Source organism: Protopterus annectens, chromosome 10.part0, assembly GCF_019279795.1.
Source record: "Protopterus annectens isolate FY-2018-M chromosome 10.part0, PAN1.0, whole genome shotgun sequence".
Classification (NCBI taxonomy): Eukaryota; Metazoa; Chordata; order Ceratodontiformes; family Protopteridae; genus Protopterus; species Protopterus annectens.
Window position 1 is genome coordinate 626686929 of NC_056744.1, and position 23282 is coordinate 626710210.

Genomic DNA, 23282 nt, shown 5'->3' on the forward strand with positions numbered 1-23282 from the left:
TTCTGCATGGAGCCTGTCTGGTGGATTTTACAAATGAGAAGAAAGTGACTGAGTATGTTGAAGTGGTGCGGATAACAGAACTGACATCAGGAAGGCTTGCAGATGATGTTCTGTTAAAAATAATCAAGCAGACTGATTCAGATGACAGTACTGCTGTTCAATGGGGGGAAGATAGCAGACAACTTTTTTGGAAGTGCTGAGGATAGTAATGTGGAGAAGGAACCAGGTGATATGGCAGCGGGGAGTGCAACAGTTAGAACTTATGCATCAGTGACAGAAAGTAAAAGAGGAAATCAGCAATAAACTGAAAAGTGCCTGGTTTTGTGGCAGCAAATAATGCAGTAACTAAAGCATATACAGCAGTGACAGGAGGCAAAAATGGAGAGCAGCAACAAGCAAGAATACCAACTTCGAGAAAACAAATGACACTGTAATAGACAGTATGGTACAATTTGATAACTGTTCTGGGTTTTAAAGCTCAAGTAATTTGGTCTTTATACATATTAAGACAGAGACTTTTTGTGACATATCATTTGAAACTGATGGACTGATAATGAAATTTCTAGAACAATTATTTATTTTCTGGTAATAAATTAAAAAAAATAATTTACTACTGATGAACTGGAAGAAGATGATGTTAAAAACTGCATGCAGGGTATTTGGAAAGCTTTTGATTAATATTGTGAAAGTCAGAGATGAGAAAAATTATGAAATGTAGGGTGGTGGTTGGAAGCGGTTTTGAAATATGAAAATATGGTGAAGCACTTGCCAAAGTGTTAATTTCATGGCTGGTCATACATGGACATTAAGATACACTGTCCAGCCTAAATCATGTTTCTTTTGTGGGAACTTTTCTCATTTAATTAATGATAGTGTCAAGATACAATGTGACCAGTGAGGGGAGAAAGGACATATAGCTTCTTACAGAGGATGTGTGCCTGAATGCAGGTTGAATAAAACAGGGCCATTTTCAGATGGATTGTTAGCTGCAAACAGTAAGAAGAAAGGGAAAGGGAAGAAAACATGAAATGTATACAAGTAAGGACAGCAAGAGGTGGAGGAGAGAGTGAACTAGGTGAAGAAGAAACTGTAGAAGAAAAAATATGGCAGGCAGAATAAGGAGAGAGGTGTATGCAGGAAGAGAGGTCACTAGAAGGGATTGATATTAATAATTCTTTGAAGTTCTAGCCACTGAAGAATAAAATCCTGAGGATTAAGGATTATTTTTGGATATACTCAGGGAAAAAAATATTCAACCTGGGAAAAAGTTAAATTAGAAAATGGAAATTTAAAAAAGTCCCCTAAACTTAAACAGAAAAAAAAAAAATACAACAGTTTTAGAGAACTTCCAGTAAAAGTGAACAATATTATTAACGTTGTAAAAAGGATAGTGATACTGGAATGGTGTGTTAAATGTGATGCGGATGTTATTCTGTTACAGTATTAGGATTCCTGACAAGTGAAGAAAAATTGTGGGGTGGAAATATGATATGGACCTTAGGAACTGAATGCTGTCCTAGAGTGGCTGTGTTGTATAAAAATCAGTGAAAATACAAGATGTAATGTTGATAAGGACAGGAAGGTTAACTGTTCTGGATGTTAGGTGGAGGGAACATGTTTATATGCATATATAACTAGCAAGGAAAGAGAGAGAGAAAATCAAATATTAGACTATGTGGTGGTTAACATGAAAATTATAACTGCCGGAGATTTTAATTGGGATTTAAAGGGAAAATGTAGAAAGAAAGGGAAAGGTGTAAAAATATAGGAAGTGATAAAATGTGGTAAATTAGCTGTGTGAACAAAAGTCAACAGATTTATAGAAGGGAGAAGCACTTGGAACTGAAATTGCTTCTTTTTTATTAGAAGGCTTGGGGTAGCAGATGGTGATATAGTTATGATGGGTTTTTCAGACTATTTAGCAATATGGATGAAGGTGATAGAAGAAAGGGAGTATAGTAAAATAGAAAGGGAATGAAAAGAATAAATGAGAAATTATGGGATTAAACTGGAGATGAGGAACTACTTATGGAAGGATCATATAACCATAAAGGACTTTTATAAAGATGGTCTGAATGTTGGATTGAATTTAAAAAAGAAGTATAAAAAGTATTTTCTCAGTTTCAGGATTATGTAAGAAAGGAAGAGAAAGTGAAGTATGGGAATATGTATAGAAATGTATTACAGAATGTACAGACGAATACAAAATATTGTTATGATATGGGAAATGTATATATAAAAGAAATCAAGGAAAAATAAAGATATTACTGTTTAGGAATAGATATTATTTACAAGGGAGGAGGTCTCTGCATATTTGAGTAAAATAGTAAAGGAAATATTAATATAATGAGGAAATGGAAAATGGAAAAGAAGAGGTAAAACGAACACAAAAACAAATTATTATTATTGCAGTTCAGCATGCGAAGAATATGTATAACAGTACAAAGAAGGAAAATAATTCAAAATGGAAAGTAAAAAAAAAATCAGAGCAAGTTAAGGAAACATTTGAAAAAGATGTTACTATTAGAGAGCTAGATGAACTGATGTACAAGAAATTAATGGATGGTAACAACAAATGTACTGAATGAATACTTGAAGGAAGGATTTGTTTATAGGGAGATATTACAATTTCTATGGAACAAAGATGAGAAGAATGAAATAAAAATGTGGAGACCATCACACTAAACAACACAGATTAGAATTGTTTTGAGAATAATGCAGAGAAGAATGGAAGGAAGGATGAAGAATATTATGGAAGAAAGTATATATGTTACAAAAGGGGAGAAATGCCAAGAATTGTTATTGGTTGTGAAATAAATTGTGGATGATATTCCAAGTAAAAGGGAGGATGTGAAACATATGGACGGTAATATTAGCAAAGTATTTGATATAATAAAAATTGATGCTTTGTGGGATGTTTTGGAGAAGTATGGCATAGGTAACAGAATTAGGACTGTGTAAGTAAGCATATCAAAATAATAGAGTAAGAATGTTAGTGAATTGGTGGTTGAGTAAAGAAATATGCATGGAGTGTGGTAAAAAATAAGGATGTCCCATGAGTGGAATATTGTTTGCATCAGTAATGAATGCAATAGTGAGTGAAGCAGCTTTTAAAATGAAAAACACTAGACATGTGATGCAAAAGGAGGCGGTGATTCCAGTACTTTTGACTTACACAGACAATATAGTTGTACTTGTTAAAAGCAAAATATTGATAAGTGAGGTGTTACTTTGTCTGAATGGATGTTTATAGGAAATGGAATTGACCTTTAATAAAGCTAAAAGTATGGTTTGGGTGATGTGGTGAAAACTGGGAGTGTGTATTTTTCAGTGAATGAAGTGTCTTTACTAGGGATAAAAATTGACAAACTTGATGTAGTTATGATGCAGTGAGAGGGTTTGATAAAAGAAATGAAAGAAATATGTCTTCAATGGAAGATGCATAGCTTAGCATTCAAGGAAAAAGGTTTATCTGCTGAATTCTGTATTAATGGGGGAATAGCATGTGTCAAATCTTTATATGATCCCAGGAAAATATGAAAAGGAAATTGTTAAGTCTGTGTTTTCTTTCACATGGTGTTCAGGACTAAACCCAGTGAAAATATGTGTGTTGTATATGACTGAAGTTGAAGGGGATTGGGGTTACTAAATGCAGCTGTTTATCCTTTAAACTTGTATAGAATATTAAAGTGGGTAAAGGAAGACAATGGGAAATTAATAGTGAACATTTTTAGATATAAAGACAAAAGTTACGGGTGATGATGAGAATAAGTAAGGAGAAGAAGAAGAATGTGTAAATGAAGAAAGTGAAATTATCAAGAAAAAAATTAACATGGATTATAAAAAAATGATGATACAGAGAAAGATAGAAGGGTGTGGCATAATAATGAGATGAAGCAATATTATTATGTAAATCCATATAAAACTTTACCAGAAGAAGTTATTAAAACCATTAAAGGAAAGAAAACGTGTTGTGCCAACATATTAGAGTGTCAGGATTTCATATGGAGACTGGTAATATGCACGTTACCAGTAAAAGGAAATATGTCAAATAAAAAGAAAACTAAAAAACGTACGTTTATTTTGTTGGGTGGAAGAGACAACTGAGCGTGTTTATTTTGAAATGTAAAGGAGTGGTAAAACTGTAGAAAAAAGTTATGGAAAAAATATTAAGAGTATTAATGACACAATAAAGATAAATTATAATTATGTATGGATATTGTAAGAATAATAAGAAAGAATATATGAGAATGGTAGCTAAGAATTTAGTTTATGTAACACAGGTTATTTGGAATGAAAGACTGAAAGAAATTTTGTTTAATGGGACATGTATTTTGGCAGATATATTGCAAAAAATTAGATCATGGTTGTGGAAGAAGGCATGGAGGTCAATTATGGTAGAATAATAATGAAGATGTTATAAAAAAAATGATAAATAGTAAAAAATAGAAATGTTATATAGTTGCCTGTAAATATGTACATTTTGTAAATAATGGTTTTTATGTTGTGTAAAATAAAGAACCCCTACTCTTTGACAGGTGCTGTGGGATCTTTTACATATTCCTGAGCTACCAGTAACTCAAGCAAATGTGGTTTTGGTTTAATGTCTCATCCAAAGGACAGCACACTCAGGTGTGCAGCACCCCCAACCCTTTATGTTGCACTGAAGTGTTAGCAATCAATCTACATGGTGTGGGGAAAGACCCCACATCCTTCTGCACCCAAAGGGTTGCGCTACCTGCTGTGCAACTGACAAAATTCTAGTACTCAAGGTAATTTAATTTTCTTCTGAAAAAGAGAGATGTAAGATGTGTGCCCTCCTTCTTTAAATTATTGATGCTATTATTATGTTGGCCATGTAATGTGTTTTATGTGTACTAGACTGCTTCAAAAATCAGGTACAATGAGGAGGAATTCAAAAAGTTGTGTAAATAAGTTAATGAAGCCTGAAAATTGGGACATACCTCCAAAAATGGGTGCATCATGTGCAGGGGTAAATCAGGCCAGAAAATAGGAGCATTCCTCCAGCTGAAAGACTTATACATCCTTAAGGGATTATTTACATATTTTCCATTGGCCGGCCTCTGTCAAAGGAGGTTTAAGGTACAGTAGGCTCTGGATTGCTAGGGTCTTTTTAATGTTTTCAGCAACAAGGTTTTTCTGTATGACCATTTTATTTGATGTTTTGTTTTAGTCATCACTTGCAAACTGAAATGTACACCTATCTCAAGTGCTACACATTTTCTTTGCTTTTTATACAGCTGTCTAGTTGCTGTGTTAAATTATCTGGCTCAGTATCTGCATTTGATGGCACTCTATGCATTTTTGAGCAGTCAACCACCAGTGACCAGCCTTTCATATTTGTAAGTGCAGTAGGCTCTTTTACCAGACACACTAATGCACCTTACCATTTAAAGTTGGAAAGACAGACGTGAAGAATGCAGAAAAGCATTTTTCAGTCAATTCAAGTTTTGCATACAAATCTTTAGGCTGAAATGTTAACGCTCCTTTATTGAAATATAAACACATGAAAACTCACAATTAAATCAGGTAAATTTATGCAAACCCACATTTCACAGACATTGTGTAAAATCTCCATTTACAGATGAAAATTTCTTAAGTTTTTGATAAAGATGTAAGTTTATTAGGAGCTTTTAAGGCTGGAAAAGTAGAACAATGAGGGATTTACTCCTATACAAGTATGTAGATTTATTTTCCAATGCTGACATTGTACTTCAGGAGAAGGGAGGTGCTGCACTCTTGAGGAACCACTTCTGTATGAGACATTAAACATGGATCTTACCTGTGTAAGGTGGGTGCAGTTGAGGTGGATTTAAAACAGTACAAAATTAGGAATCCATCTGTCTTATAAAAATGACTTTATTAATGAGCATAAATGAGCAAAGCTTTCAAATTCTAAACACTCTTTTTCAATGCTTAATTCACTACATAATGTCACTTCCTAAAAATACATTTTATATAATCCGCCATCCTACCAGAATAAATTTCACACATCACGACTGCCATTTTAAAACCACATACTGCATTTAAAATCATTATGTATATTATACTAATATTGTATTACCCTGTTACCATCCTGTTTTTCTACATTATGTATATTATACTAATACTGTATTACCCTGTTACAATCCCATTATTCTACATTATGTATATTATACTAATATTGTATTACCCTGTTACCATCCTGTTTTTCTACATTATGTATATTATACTAATACTGTATTACCCTGTTACAATCCCATTATTCTACATTATGAATATTGTACTAATATTGTATTACCCTGTTACCCTACCATTATTCTACGTTATGTATATTATACTACTATTGTATTACCCTGTTACTGTCCCTTTATTCTACATTATGTATGTTATACTAATATTGTATTACCCTGTTACCATCCTGTTATTCTACATTATGTATATTATACTGATATTGTTTTACCGTGTTACCATCCCATTATGCTACATTATGTATATTATACTAATATTGTTTTACCGTGTTACCATCCCATTATGCTACATTATGTATATTATACTAATATTGTATTACCCTGTTAATGTCCTGTTATTCTACATTATGTATATTATATAAATATTGTATTACTTCCGCGGTGGTGCAGCGGTAGCGTTGTTGCCTCACAGCAAGAGGTTCTCCCGTTCGATTCTCGGCTGGAGTGCGGGGAGTGCCTTCTGTGTGGAGTCTGCATGTCCTCCCTGCAGTTGGGTGGGTGTTCAAAAGACATATCCAGCACAAACATGTCAGCTTCTACTTACCCTAAACCTTAAATGGATAAAACAGTCCTTAGTAAAGGTTGACTGCGAAGATGCAAAAGTGCAGAGTTCTGATGGCCGTCACTTCCTTATCAGATTTATCAGCATACATCAAAAAGTTTCAGTAAAAATTATCCTGAATGTGACTTAGTAAAATAAGATGGAAATGCTGTGTTTTGAAACAAGCATAGTGTGACAAGATATGTCTCTTTTTTATAATAACCAGATATTTCTCCAGGTACTGAGATAGTTTATTTTAATTTTAAAAGTGGGTACTCTCATGTATATGCCTAATACTGTAGATGCTAAATGCAGGCTCCCACACTGGCTGACTCACCATTTGAGCAAAAGTAATTGTGAGGAAAAGATACACTGAATGTGTGATTTGCCTTTGATGTGTGCTGTAAGCAATGGTTTGATTCTAAGCTATAAATAGTGGTCAATGTGCCCAAACTCACACTAGTAAACTCAAAAGACAGGCACAGCAGATCAGCAAGAGATATTTATTTTCACTCCACGAACAAACCTCACAGAACAGAAAAAAAAACAATATCGCTGCTACAGTTCTCAGAGCATTTTTGTCGACATGCACTTCATCAGTAAAGCTAAACAGTGCTCAGTATGCTAAATTCATAAGTCAGATGTTATTTGAATCTACCAATGGAGTCTCCTAACTAATTAAAATGTTAATACATTCAATTAACTTCCTTGTTATTGAAATTACAGATTTCTTAACAAAATCTGATTCTAAGCTGTTCACCTAATGCAGAAAGTGTTGGAAGTCAGAACACAAACTGAGATGACCCTTTCTCCTGGATAACTGCCTTGCACAGAAATTAATTTTATTCTTGTTAAAAGTTTGGAGTTTATTCAGAAAAGGTTTTATTTCTGATCAGGCAGTTTTCTGTCACATGCTATCACCTTACCCAGTATTTAACAGACACTGCAGTCTTGTCTGACTGGTCAACTGAAAAGCTCTTGAAAGTTTGTGGGTAGCCCTATGTTTTGTGGACAAGGTGGAGTCTTTCATGGTGTCTTATGTGGTCCACTTCCTGTTGTATCCACTGAATGCTTGCTTGAGTTACCCTGGAGTTCTACAGACTATTCTAGGTGTGAATCCTTTTATCTTGTCTACCTTCACCTCAAGTTTGCAGCAATTTTCTTGTCATTAGGAATCATGGTCACATCAGGCTGGTTTTATCCTTCTTAATGCTGTTGTGTCAAGTTACTTATCACAGTATCAGTGCCTGTTCTAGAAACAGTGTGTTTTTATAACTCCCATTGTTAAGAAACCGTCTTTGCATTTTGCTCCATATCTTTACTATCCTTACCTCTACCTTTGCCTTTTTGTGTAAAGTTAGTGAAAAGTTTGACATTGGAAACATGAATTCCACTTTAAGGTTAAACTTATGATGTCATTCACCCCAGCCTGGCTTCACTACATAACACAATTAAAAGAAGGTTATAACTAGGGAAGTTAAGGATCTCTTCAAGACAAGAACTAAGTGATTAGTTTCTGTTTTGGCCCTCCTAGTTCTTTCTTCAGTATTCCCCATGGTGGATCTCCCCACCTGTTTAATCATGTGCAGACTCACTTTGGTCTGCCTTTCATGGTACTGAGTTAGTCCACCTGTCAGGTTTGGTGAATGATGTCCACTCGTTCCTATCTTATCCTCTGTAATTTATACATGGATTTAGATGATGCAGTGGCTCCTTGATCACTATAGGCCAGTGCATTCATCCTGCTCGTGTATTCTGGGACTGCAGAGTGTGGCTTGAACCTTTTTCCTCAGTAATTTAGATTGTACATGAAATATCCACATCCACTGATGGATGGCTTTAATACTGCACCTCTTATTCAGACATATATAACTGGTACCTGACTTTAAGAGGACATTTGCTTGGCTTAATAAGATTTTCTGATGTGTAAACTATAAATGCTTACACTGTAATTACTTTAACCTTGCTTTTATTTTGTAGTTTGCATGGTTTATTCAGTTATACATTTCATGTGAATACACAATTTAAGAAGCTAAAGCTATTGGATCTATAACTGAGGAACTAATTCCATAGGACTGCATGGATATATACATCAAAGTATTAAGTCCACAATGTAGAAAGTCATCTTTAATGAAAAAAAACAAAACAGAATTTCATGGGGTACCCCCTGCATCCCCCACCACCATCCTCATGCACACACACGCGCATGCACACACACACACACACACACACACACACACACACACACACACACACACACACACACACACACACCATATCTATAAATATGCTAACTCTTAAGATTATACAACCTTGGGAGTAAGGATGCAATTACTGTATGAAAATCTGGCAGTTTAATGGTCATAGTTAGTGAATGTAGTAAATTTGGAACTAATAAATGGCACAAAAGCAAATCAGTCTTTACATACTAGTGAGTATAAAGTTGTGTGAATGCATTTCAGTTGAACTGTGGTTGCTTATGTCACCCACTGGATAGCCATCCCGTGCACAGATAGGATCCAAGAAATTTGGATAAGTGAATCTATCTTCGCAAAATGGCCATTCACTAATAATGTCCTGCAAGGTTTGGTGCTGGGGATGCTCTTTTTTAGCATTTACTTCTCTGAAGTCAAGGCCACTGTCAAGGGCCCCTATCCCAGAATATCATTTATTAAGCCCTTCAGTATAATAACTTAAATCTTTACATTGTATTGTGAAATAAGAGCTGCTTAACAAAAATAACCCAGCAATTAGTTATACTTGTAAAATAATGAACAAGGAAATCTGTTCACACTGGAGCATCTCTGGGTTGTCTTCTGAGATTCATATTGTTTAACCTACTGTTTTCATCATTTCCACAGCATGCTAAATGCTGGGTTAGTAAGCATGCAAAAGGCTGCAAAATAGGTATTGTTCAAACCTCAGATATAGATATCATCACTTTGAGCAACTATCTGTTGGATGTTACTTCCTGGGCAACTAAACTAGATGTAAATTTCAGTGCAAGTAAATGCAAACTTAAATGTTTTTTTTTTTTTTTTTTTTTTGGGAAGCAGTTATTTTCAAGAAAGGTTATGCTGAATAATTCTGTCTTAGAGGAAGTTAAACAATATAAGGGCTTAGGAATTACTATATGAATTTTTTTCTTATTGAATGACCATATTAAAGCAATAAGGTTAGAAGAATTGTTATTTAAAAACATTGCTTCACATGACTCAGGTAAAATGATATATGACTTTTATTAGACCAATCCCGGGCATTACTCAGGTAAAATTAAACATGACACTTAGACCAATATTGTAATACAGTTATAGTCTCTGCAACACTTTCTGGCTAAAATTAGTAATATGAAGCTATGTTAATGGGAATTTAGTAAACCTATTTCAAGAAATGCTAATCTGAAATATTAATTATCCGTTCGATATTCAGTACAGGTATAAGTCAGTCATGATAATATTAGATTTATAATGATGATGTCATTTAGTACAGGTGTATGTCAGGCATGTTAATATTAGATTCATAATGATGTCATTCAGTACAGGTATATATCAGGCATTTTAATATTAGATTTATAATGATGTCATTCAGTACAGGTATATGTCAGGCATGTTAATATTAGATGTATAATGATGTCATTCAGTACAGGTATATATCAGGTATGTTAATATTAGATTTATAATGATGTCCAGCAGTTAATGCAGAGGTTTCCTGCTTTGCATAGTTTTATTCCCTCAGTACTCTTATGCATACATATACATACAAATATTCCAAGCAGGGGCATTAATTCCGTTCTAGCATGCCAGTATACCAGAACAGTTAGTTGTCCCATAGTAAGTGTTCAGGTAGTTCTTAAAAGTATCTTACCTAGTGCTTGCTTTAATGGAATTTGGTAGTCTGTTCCATGCATCAGCTGCTCTCCCAAAGAACCACTTAATACATTTCTCATTCCTATAGAGTCTTCTACATATGTTGTCTAATGATTCTCAACTACATTGGATAACACAAACATTCCTAGAGGTAGTTATCTCTGAATGCCCTATAAACCTGAAAAGATCTCTTAAATATGTAGATGCTGTACATGTTCAGATATTTTAGTCTTTCATAATAGCTTAAATTTTCACATCCATGGATGCCCTTGGTATATTTCTGTTGTACTCTTTACAGTTTACTCATGCTTGTCTTATTTTAAGGTTTTCATAATGTTATTCCATACTCATGTTTGGGTCTAATGTATTTAACAAAGAATGACTTCATCATTTCTGCTTCCTAGACTTTCTAAATCATTTTGTACAACCTATAGTTCCATAACTATCATTAACCAGTTGGTTGATATGATTAGAAAAGCTCAAAGCTAGATCTACCCATATACCCAGGTTCTTAAATGAATCTACAGTTTTAATCACTATGTGCTGCATTAAATATTCTGTATCTTCAACTTATGAAGCTATTGCAGTAAAGCATAATTTGTCCAAAGTATAAAAGATAAAGGACAAAAATGCCTTAACAGTAGGGAGGTGCATAATTTGTAGCAAAAATGCATAATACATGAGGTTTCTGGTTGTTGATTTTAACTAATCGTTCTGAAACTCAGCTTGCAGACTGTAACATATGTCATTGACTATTTCTGCTTCAACAATGATTCATTTTCATGGATGCTTTCTCATGCCTACATGGCTGTGTAAGCCAAGAATTTATATATTTATCATGCCTACATGGCTGTATGATCCTAGAATTTGTATATATAAGCAAGGAGGGATGGTGAAAACCTCCCACATGATTTTTCTGTTAAATGGATTAAAGCTTTAACCCTTTTGTTTTTCTTCTTTTGCTCTGGTGTGGTAGTAACTCAGGTAAAAGTACCTGAAGCACAACAATTTCAAAATGTGAAAGGACAAAAATAATCCCTGACTCTATATCAAAGAGGGATGAGGCCCTGATATGACTCAGATGGCCCAAGTTTGACTTGTGATTCATGGACTGGAAGAGGTTGGCAGGTGAGGGTGGGAATAAATGGGGCTCATGCAGGTTTCCCCATCCTGGGTGGAAGATCATGGTGGTTGTGATCTGCCATGGAGGGTTGCACAACACCAGCAATAGCAAAATAGTATTTAAAAGCGACCAAAACAGAGTGGCAGATATGGTTGTCAAGCTGTATATGTAACACCTTTAGAGAAAGAATTAAAGTTAGATTGAGTTTATAATCTTTTTTTGAAAATGTAGCCTGGACCATGTACAATACAACCAAACCCATTTTAACAGTAAGAAGAGACAGGAAAATTTAGGAGAAAGATAGAAGGTATGATTGGAGGGAGAGGTTGAAATGCTTGAAAATGTTTTATCTTCAGAGCTCAGCATGCACAGGAAGATAGGTTCTATAGGAAAATAAAGAATGAATTACCCTTAAGCAGATCAGTAGGATCAGTTCAACTGGGCATTACAGGCATAATTACCCCATGAAACAAAGCATCCATGGGATGTTCAGGAAAGCTTGCTAAGTCCTCATTGAAAGCTTGCTCACTTCACCACCCTGGTCAGTACCTAATTGGCATGAATGCTCATTCAAAAAAAACAGCAAAAAAAAAAAGTTATTCTCCATTCCAGTCAGGCAACCCCTACCCCCTTCCCAACAACTGAAGCTGCATGGCCATTGTCACACTTTTTCTTGCACAGAACCATTGATTCTCTAGTAAAAGTACAAAATGAATTTCAAAAAATTGAGATAGGGAATATTCAACTTTTAGCGCAACTACAAGATCATTTCAACAAGTGCCCATAATTTCATAATGCTTCAACATTCACAGCCCATATTTTAACACGTGTGGGACCCAGCTCATGACAGATGTAACATGCACTTTAAACGTCGGTTTGAAATAAAGATTTGCAATCTTTTAGTCTCATTATCCTTCTGAAATTATTTAAAAAATGTTGTGATATGCACTTATGACAGTTTTTCAAAGAATGACCATGTTATAGGTCTTAGATACAATTATTGAAAATGTCCAAAGTTTTCAGTCTACAGTAAGTCTGGGGGGATACTTTGTCATAACTTCCATATTTACTAGTATAATGAATTAAAACATACAAAATTATGCTACAGTACTAAATTTCAAATGCAAGAAAAATGAATTTCTGAATGAAAGAATGATTATTTGTTTTAAAATGTTTATGCTACCATGGTTTTAACAAAAATGAACTTTATAGAATAGTATAGAACATGTTATTATAACCTTAACTGTTAGAATTTAAATTTAAAAACACAAAAAGTAAGGGAAACCCACTTCACAAACATGTATTTTTGGGTATACAGGCACAGATGTGGGGGTGAGGGTGGGAGCAGAGTGGGTATGTGTGATAAAATCAGTAGAGTCTGCTGACAAAGCCAGATATTTGTGTCTTTCGGCTTTTCCGGTTAGGAGTCGCCACAGTGGAACTCCAGTCCGCTAATGATTGGCAGTAGATTTCTAAGTGCCAAGTTGCCAGCCCTGACACACAACCTTCAACGAAGGTATGCCCATTCATGCATGTCTCCACACAGCAGACGCTCTAGCTGAGAATCGAACAGGACAACGTCTTACTGTGAGGCGACAACACTACTGCAGCACCACCACCACCGCAGTCTTGACAAAGCCAGATATAAAAGCAATAAATGTTTCACTGTTACTCAGTACACCAAAAAAAAAAAAAAAAACACACAAAGAAATACAGTTCAACTTATCAAATAATTTTTTGATGTGCAATTTGTTGTAAAGATTTCTTAATGCTTACCTTATTATTTGCAAGATACAAATAATTGAGATGTGTCAGTGATGTGAATGCTTCCTCTGGTAGACCTTTGAAAAATAAGAAAATTATTTTAGTTAATCCATTAACTATACAACAGATTATATGCAGATATATTTATGCATTAAAAACACACAAAAAAGAAAACAAAGAGCAATGGCAAATGATGACCCCTTGCTCTGTCCCTAAACATTTGATCATCTGCAAATATTAGTTAAACCACACCTAACTCACACCCAGCAACAATTTGCCTATGTCTGTTATCATTCTGGAATCACCTAACTTTTTGGATACCCATTTCATTAAAGAAGATATTGTATACATATATGTATTTATAATGTAGCACATTTTTCTTGGACATTAATTCTCCTGAAAAATACTATACTCTTAGACTGTCAATTTACTCACACCATCTAAATGTTTCCTTTTTAATGTTTTACTGTCAAGTTGTTATACTATTTCAGCACAAAGAGTGAGGTACTGTAATAACACTGCACCATGCATTTTGATGCCATAACATCAGGAAGGTTGGCATAATGGTTAAGGTCTTTACCTCGCAGATACAAAGTACAGAATTTGATTCTAATCTCTGGTTATCGGCTAGGCTTGGGCTTGTAATATTCTGTACACTGATAGCTTAGTATTTACCTATGAATCTATGAGCAATGAGAGTATTACAAAATACACTTTATAAAATGCCTTGGCTGTCATATAAATTTATTTAAATCCAACTAGGTCATGACTTTGTACAGATTATATTAATACTCTAAACAAACAATTCTGTAATGGTATTAGCATATCTTTTCCCTTCTCCTTCTCTTAACAATAGAGACTCTGTATCAGAAAGCTCTCTCATGCACTCACATGGTGTATAAATCATCTGTTCAGGAGGAAGATGGGGTAGCCTGCCTTTTTCCCCAATTCTAAGTGATTTTCTCATCCAACAATGCATGTCCATGTCTGGGTCAGTATTCTTTCTCTGCTATTCCTATCAAGTATGTCACTGGGGACCGATGTATCCACCTAGCCAAAAGCTGTCCTTACAATACTTCAACTTGGAACACTCTCAGAAGACATGGATATAGACACCCTAATTGTAAAGCTTTTGTCCAACTGTTTCTATCTTAGGGCAAGTTCCCTAACCTACTGGAGTCAGAACCGCCATGTCTTCTCAGTATCAAGGGCAACCACCAGCAGTAGGCTTTTTTAGGGTCTATATTAGATCACCGAACACTTAAAAAAGCGAACGGTTATTGATTGACCCTATGTAAGCAAAAGCTTAAAATATAGAAGCAACAGAAACCCAAATTTTTTCCTAGGGAAAGAATTTGGTTGTCCGCTTCTGTTGCTTTGGTATTTTCAGTGCTGTGGTGGAAAGTTACGGGTCAGGTTCAGGTAAGTGTGCAATTGTGTGGATGTGAGTGTTAGGGAGGTTTAGGTGAGTTAGAGTTAGGGCGCGGGTTAGGTATGTGTGCGATCGTGTGGACGTGAGGGCTAGGGCGGGTTAGGTGAGTTAGGGTTAGGGAGCAGGTGAGGTGACTGTGCGATAGTGACGGACCTTAGGGTTAGGGTTTGGGTTAAGGTACGTGGATAGTTAGTGGTATGTGTATAGTTTAGTGTAGGGTTAGGTGCCAGATTTTAGGTGTATGTGTGTGGATTGCTGTTTGTTTGGTGTGCTTGTGTTGTGTGTATGTGTTTTGGAACAGCGATTTTTTTCCCTAGGAAAAAAATCGCTGTTCTGACAATTCGAGATTGTAAGCTTTCACTTATACAGGGTCAGTTAATCACTGTTCGCTTTTTTAAGCGTTCGGTGATCTAATATAGACCTTTTTTTACTGCATGCCCTGCTGTATTAATAACAAAGTTTTAGTTATGTTATCAAAAGCTTACCTTCTTGGTACAAATCCATACTGATCTACAAGCACCATTCAAGAATGTGTTTGATCTAGCCATAATGTCAAGAGTGAATTAAATATTTTGTAATCTTGTACCTGGAGTTATTCTGGCCAATAGGATCTCAGATTAAATAGGGCCTTTCCCTTCTTCAGTAATTACTGAAATTACTGGCTCTTTCCAAGTAGATGGACTATTCAGCATAGTTATCACTTCATTCAGTATATGTAATAACCCCTGTAACATCTGCCTTCCCCAGTAATAATTTTAAGCTTAGTCCATCCTAGCCTAGGGACTTAGATTTTGGAAGACCTCTAATTCCTTTTCTGCAATTCTCCTCCAAGCCCATTAGTATAGCAACCACTTGCTTGAAGGTCTGTTTAGTTAACATACCCTCTTATAAACTCAGCCAATCTCATCTGTAGATTATTAGCCATCTCTTTCTTAGTATAAAAGCCTTTATAATTACTTATAAAAATACTTAAATGTATACTGGGTTGTCAATCATTCCCTTCCATTTAAGGTCTAGAATCTTATTCATCAGTCGTAATGGAAGATAATTCTGATGTTTAACAATGCTCTCCTGAAAACAATTTTTCTCCAGCAGTTTGGCTACTTTCCTCCTGTCCTTTTCTTCCTCATTATCCAAACCCTTTATTCTTCTTGCCTTTCGTCGTCGTTTCAAAGTCAACAAATGTTGCCATTCCAGAGAGCATGAACTGAGAGTGGGAAAGTCTACTAATAATCCCTCTGCCAGCTCACCATTTCATGCACTTTTGAAAATGCAAAGAACTACAGAAATTGCTGCTAATACCCATAATGTTTCTATTTAGGTCTGTTATTCAACAACAGATCCAAACATTGCTGGGGAATGAAAAAAAAAAACAGCTGGTAGTGTCCACTAATTTAATCATGAGTAATACTTCTTTAGCCATGCATTTTAGCATTTCTTAATAATCTAGAGTAGACCTTTGAAAATGTGTACTGGATGGGTCTATATTATAATATCGAAGTTCTCTAACGTCGAATGTTATAATATCAAACCCGTAATGTTGAACGCTGAAAACAGAGAAGGTGCAGGACATCGAATTCTTTCCCAGGGAAAGAATTTGGTGGGCCGTTGCTGTGGCTTTGCTGTTTTCAGTGTTCAATATGCTGGAGCATTACAGGTCGGGTTCAGGTAAGTGTGCGATTGTGTGTAGGTTAGGGTTAGGGGGTGGGTTAGGTGAGTTAGGGCGGGTCAGGTAAGTGTGCGATTGTGTGTAGGTTAGGGGACAGATCAGGTGAGTTAGGGTTAGGGCGCGGGTGAGGTGAGTGTGCAATAGTGACGGACCTTAGGGTTAGGGTTGGGTTAAGGTACGTGGATAGCTAGTATTGTATGTAAAGGTTAGTTTAGGTGTAGGATTTTAAGTATATGTGTGTGGATGGCTGTTTTTGTGTGTGTTTGTGCTGTGTGTATGTTTCTCGGAACAGCACATTTTTTCCCTGGGAAAAAATTTGCTAGTCTGACTGTTCGATGTTTTCACACTTCGGTGTTTAGGGTTTGATATAATAACATTCGATGTTAGAGAACTTCGATGTTATGATATAGACCTGCACTGGACAGCCAACAGCCCTTTCTATTTTTCACATAATCAAAACCCAACATTGTCATAGACTTTAAAAAAGCATCTCCCTGCTTGCACTACTTTTTAATATAACTTTTCATTGAAATTTTAACATCAGGCAAAAAAACATAACATATTGAATAATATAAAGACATAAAAACAAACTATTTACAGGGGTCCATAATAAGAAAAGTAATAAACAATCGATATTTTTCAAGTAAATTCTTAAGTTTTAGCCCAGATTTATAAGAATGAGTAACACTAGAAGTTCTCATCTTTATAGCTGATACTTCATTTTTAGAAACAATTTTTGCCAAATTAATAAATTCAGTAAATGAAGGAGTAATTTTTGAAATGTTTAGTAATTACTTTTCTAGCTATGGCTAGAATACACCACAGAAGAGGTATTTTCACATTAGGAACAATTGCAGGTATGGGAGCATTAAATAAAATTAGAGATTTAGAGATGTTGTATCTATCTGTCCACAGTGCTTCTGTAAAATTATTAATGTCTTTCCAAAAGGGAGATACTATCTATTCCAATACCATATGCAACCAGTCAGAGATACTATCTAACATTCCAATACCATATGTAACCAGTCAGAGATACTATCTAACATTCCAATACCATATGTAACCAGTCAGAGATACTATCTAACATTCCAATACCATATGTAACCAGTCAGAGATACTATCTAACATTCCAATACCATATGTAACCAGTCAGAGATACTATCTAACATTCCAATACCATATGTAACCAGTCAGAGATACTATCTAACATTCCAATACCATATGTAACCAGTCAGCTTCTATGACAGAATTACATCTCCAACATTGGCCAATCTGTACATTAAAGCAATTTTATGAAATGTGATTTAGGCTCTATGCAAACATTTCCATGTGAAAATTTTCCTATACAGTGAAGATGTAGTTTTTCCTGTATATTGTGATACCATTTTTTATTTTCATCTGAGAAGACTTAATTATTAAATTGTGTCAAATAATTTCAATATGATAAGGCAGAATATGAAGAATAAGACCTAAGACTTCTATATATCTTAGATAAATCTGATTTATTAGATCCTGAATTATTATTAATACTAACTAAAAAAAATCTAAAAATCTTAGAAAAAGATACCTTATAAGTATCATGCATAATATCTATTTCAGTGTTTACAAATTGCCTACAAACCTGCAAATACAACCAATTGTTCAAATCTAAACTATATTTTCTGAGGTCTTTCAGTAGAATAACTGTTATTAAGATTATTATATAAATGCAACTGATAACTTTTACTCACACATTACATTAATTACAGTTTCACTATTCTGAGATCTCTTGGCACCCCCCTGATCATTTCATTCCAAACTGATTAAGTTTAGATAACTTGCTAGAAGCATTATGCAATCCAAAAACTCTACCATTGCCAGCAACACTCTCTTGAGATACAAGCAAAGACTATAGTTTGGGTATGGTAATACCTTATTTGGTTGATGGTGGACAACTTAAAAGTCTGTTGAAGGAAAACTGGAAAATTTTGATGAGCTTTCCAGAAATGAAAGATGTTATTGGTGAACAGCCTATTTTTGTAAAAAAAAAAGGTAAAAATCTGAAAAATGTGTTTCAAGATAAGGTTAAATATATACAAGAAAAAAAGAGAGAAGTTGATAAAATGTTTAAATTGTAGTTTTTGTAATTATATATACAAAGGAATTATTCCAATTAGTATGAATAAAATGTTAATATATGCTCAGAATGAAAATATTTGTATGATGACGTATGTGGTATATTTGTCGAAATGCTCAGAATGTACTTCATATTATGTAGGTATGACCATAAGTGAGTTATGCAAACGGATAAAGGAGCATTTATATGCTATTCAAAAAAACAATATTAATAATGCTTCGGGTAAACATTTTATGGATGGTAAATGTAGGGGGACCCTAAATTTACGGTTATAAATAGAGTGCTTAATTTTGACATGAAACTATCAGCAGAAGATGAGTTAAAATGGAAAGAATACTGCTGGATAGTCAAATTGAATGCAAGTCACCCTCCTGGAATAAATGAGCAAGAAAATTTTAAGGTATATTTAAAAAAGAAAAAACTGAAACATTAGTATTATAATGGCAAACATGGCTTGGAAAATGTGTTTTGTATGGTCATGAGCATTTTTATAAGTGTGCTGTTCTTTAAGATAATTGTATAATTGTGCTCATTGATGAATGAGTTTTATATAAAAGGAAGTTATTCCTAATTGGTTTTATTCAGTCTGAGGAAGTTGTGATGACGAAAGCGCTTACTGAATAAGCTGCTGCTGTGAATCTGGAATTAAAGCTGTTCGTATTTTATCTTTTTTGTGGAATTCGTTGTGTGTTGGTTTCTTCTTTTTGCTGATAATTCGTTTGGATTGGAGGTATGAACAGTCAACCAGACAGCAGTTTCTTGGTTCTGCCATCAGGATTTACTCTTCATGATACCCCTAATGGCACATATATGTCGGAAAGAGAAGGGAATACTAATAACATTAGAACTTTGGATGTGAATGCGAAGGTGGTGAATAACAGGTCCTGTGGTGTTGCGGAACGCATTTTTGGTGTAACGAGAGATGAATTGCTGTTCGGATGTTTGGCTTCTCCTGTTAATCCTTTTTTGGACAATGTTCAGGACCTAGGAATTGGCAGGCAAATTGTTGTTAACCTGACTGAACATTTTTTTTCATTAGAAAAAGGTCTTGTAAAATTGAAAAGGTTGCAGTGGGATGTGCTGTTTTTTGAAAGCAGCATATCAGTTCGAAGAGTGCCGAAGGGCTTAAGAATTCATGTTATGCCAGTAGGAGATGACTTACCACAAGAACTTGTAGAAAAATGGGTCCAATTAAACCAAAAAACGGGTATTGAATATATGACAATATTAGCAGATTGTTACAAACAACAGATACATGAACTTGATGAAATTATTAAAGAGAAGTATTCTTCTTTGAAAAGAGATTCTAGTAAAGAGAACTTTGAATCAAAAATTTGTCTTATTCAAGACAAACCTATTAAAGAAAATGATGTTCTTAGGAAAAGAAAACTTAAAAAGTTTGAGAGAGCTTGTAATGATTATGCGAAAGGTGTTGCATATACCTTTAATTCTTCATTGAATGCAGGTGCGAGTCTATTAGCAAAAGAAGGTGGATGTGAAAATGAACAATCGGTGCCAGTAAGATCTGAAAATGTTGTTAATGGACAGCAAACCAGCAATGGGGAGATGCCCGCTAAGCAAGCGGGTGTGAATAGTATTTCTGGGGGTCCTGTTTCTACTAATTTAAACCATTTTCAGGGGATAAATGTTTATCAAGACACAGGCACAGGGAAGCGTACGTGGGCACAAGTCTCTTCAGGGCCAGGGAAGAAAAGCAGCTAGAAAAAAAGTCTATCAAAACAACAGCAAGTGGAAGAAAAAGAGGAACAGTTAAGTCTATCTGAAAGTGCTTTATCTGAAAGTGCTTTTTCTGAATATGACTTTAAAATTGTAAATTTATCTTGTAGACTATTGAAGAGAGACAACATTTTTGTCTTAAGCAAAGGTTGGACATTTGTACCTGCATCTAGAGCTCATGTTTGTGAAACTGTTAACAATCTAAGGGATTATGTGAGATGATTGAATTTAAAGTGTTTTTTCAATAACTGCAATAGGTTGGGGAATGTTTCTCAGTCAAATGTATATCGTAAGCCAAGTTTTTTTAACCCTCCTCTAAGACCGGAGCTGGAGGCGTTTCAGAATGTAATGGAAATGCAAATTAGAAATTTATTGTCGAATAAACCTATTAAAAAGTTTTTTAACTTGTCATATGAAGAAAGGCTTGCATTTAATGATTTGAGTAATGATGAAAATATAGTGTTGTTGAAAGCTGACAAAGGAAATGCATTAGTAATGCTTGATAAAAATGTATATCTAAAAGCAATTTCTGTTATGTTGCAAGATGATTTTCATTGTAAAGAAACAACGTCTGACTTTATTAAAAAATCATAAAAAATTATATAGGTTAATGCAATTATAGAGGAGTGGTTAGGTGAAGATAGAATAAATTCAAAAGAAGCAAGTTTTTTTGTTAAAACAAACCACACTATTAGTAAAATTTATGGTCTGCCAAAAATACATAAGGCTTTGGAAGAGCTGCCTTTTAGACCAATTGTTACAAGTGGAGGTTCAAAAACTGAGGCTATGGCTATACTTGTTGACAATAAATTACAGCAGGTGGTAAAAAGAAGCAACACTTATATTAGGGACACTTTTGCTTTTGTGAATAATATTAAAATGATAAAAGCAGAGGAAAGAGATATTATGGTGACAATGGATGTTAATTTGTTATATACAACCATATCTAATAATATAGGGGTGGAATATGTAGGGGTAGAGTTGGCAGAATCTAAATGTTATAGTACTGAAGACATTAGTATTGTCTTAGAAATTTTAGACATCATTTTGTCTTATAACTTTTTGGAGTTTAATGGTAAATTTTCCCTACAAATTAATGGTGTAGCTATGGGGGCTGCTATGGCCCCTAGCTATGCTAATTTGTTTATGACCAGATGGGAAAAATTATATATTAAAGCTAATAGTCATTATAAAAATGTTGTGCTTTTTGGTCGTTTTATTGTCGACCTTTTTTTAATTTGGAGGGGTGAGTTAACTGAATTATGAATTTTTTTGGATGAAATTAATGTTGCATGTTAATATCTTAAATTCACTTGGAATTACAGTTATTTAAGTATTTATTTCTTGGATGTTGAGGTATATAAGAAAGGAAATAAGTTTTATACCAAAATATATAAAACGAGTGTCCAAAGTAATACATATTTGGATTTTAATAGAATGCACCCGAGTTAAGTTAAGTATAACATTGTAGCAGGACAGTTGAAAAGAATTAGTGATCTAACTGACTGTGATATGAAATATGGTGAAGAAAGAGATATGTTATGTCAAAAGTTTGTAGTTAGGGGCTACCCGGAAGTATTTATAAAAGCAAAAAAGAAGAAATGGATAGTATTAGGAATATGAAAAAGTCTAGAGTAACACATACAAATCTAGGGCAATTTCAAAATAAAAGTAAAGGAATTAAAATCAATACAAGCAAAGACTATAGTTTGGGTATGGTAATACCTTATTCGGTTGATGGTGGACAAATTAAAAGTCTGTTAAAGGAAAAGTGGAAAATTCTGATGAGCTTTCCAGAAATGAAAGATGTTATTGGTGAACAGCCTATTTTTTGTAAATAAAAAAGGTAAAAATCTGAAAAATGTGTTTCAAGATAAGGTTAAATATATACAAGAAAAAAATAGAAGTTGATAAAATGTTTAAATTGTAGTTTTTGTAAGTATATATACAAAGGAATTATTCCAATTAGTATGAATAAAATGTTAATATATGCTCAGAATGAAAATATTTGTATGATGAAGTATGTGGTATATTTGTTTAAATGCTCAGAATGTACCTCATATTATGTAGGTATGACCACAAGAGAGTTATGAAAACCAATAAAGGAGCATTTATATGCTATTCAAAAAAAAATATTAATAATGCTTGGGGTAAACATTTTATAGATGGCAAACATAGGGGGACCCCTAAGTTTATGGTTATAGATAGTTTCATGTCAAAATTAAACACTCTATCAGCAGAAGATGAGTTAAAATGGAAAGAATACTGCTGGATAGTCAAATTGAATGCAAGTCACCCTCCTGAAATAAATGAGAAAGAAAATTTTAAGGTATATTTTAAAAAGATAAAACTGAAACGTTAGTATAATAATGGCAAACATGGCTTGGAAAATGTGTTTTGTATGGTCATGAACATTTTTATAAGTGTACTGTTCTTTAAGATAATTGTATAATTGTGCTCATTGATGAATGAGTTTTATATAAAAGGAAGTTATTCCTAATTGGTTTTATTCAGTCTGAGGAAGTTGTGATGATGAAAGCTCTTACTGAATAAGCTGCTGCTGTGAATCTGGAATTAAAGCTGTTCGTATTTTATTTTTTTTGTGGAAGTCATTGTATGTTGGTTTCTCCTTTTTGCTGATGATTCTCTTGAGATATGACAAAACAGATTACAGTTTCTTAGGGAATAATACAAATTGATTTTCATTAATAATTTCCCTTCAAACTACCCCTTCGCTCCTACCACATACCTAACTGATCTGACTTTCAATCATTTGAAATCCT

The 23282-nt window shown here is 34.3% G+C and overlaps 1 protein-coding gene across 1 annotated transcript in view; it reads right to left on the reverse strand.

The window, feature by feature from the left end:
- PODN (podocan) overlaps positions 1–23282 on the reverse strand; it is an 829411-nt gene that overhangs the window by 416698 nt on the left and 389431 nt on the right. The window contains exon 4 of the mRNA XM_044085452.1: positions 13558–13622. Coding sequence (XP_043941387.1) covers positions 13558–13622 — 65 coding nt within the window. The remainder of the gene's footprint in view (positions 1–13557; positions 13623–23282) is intronic.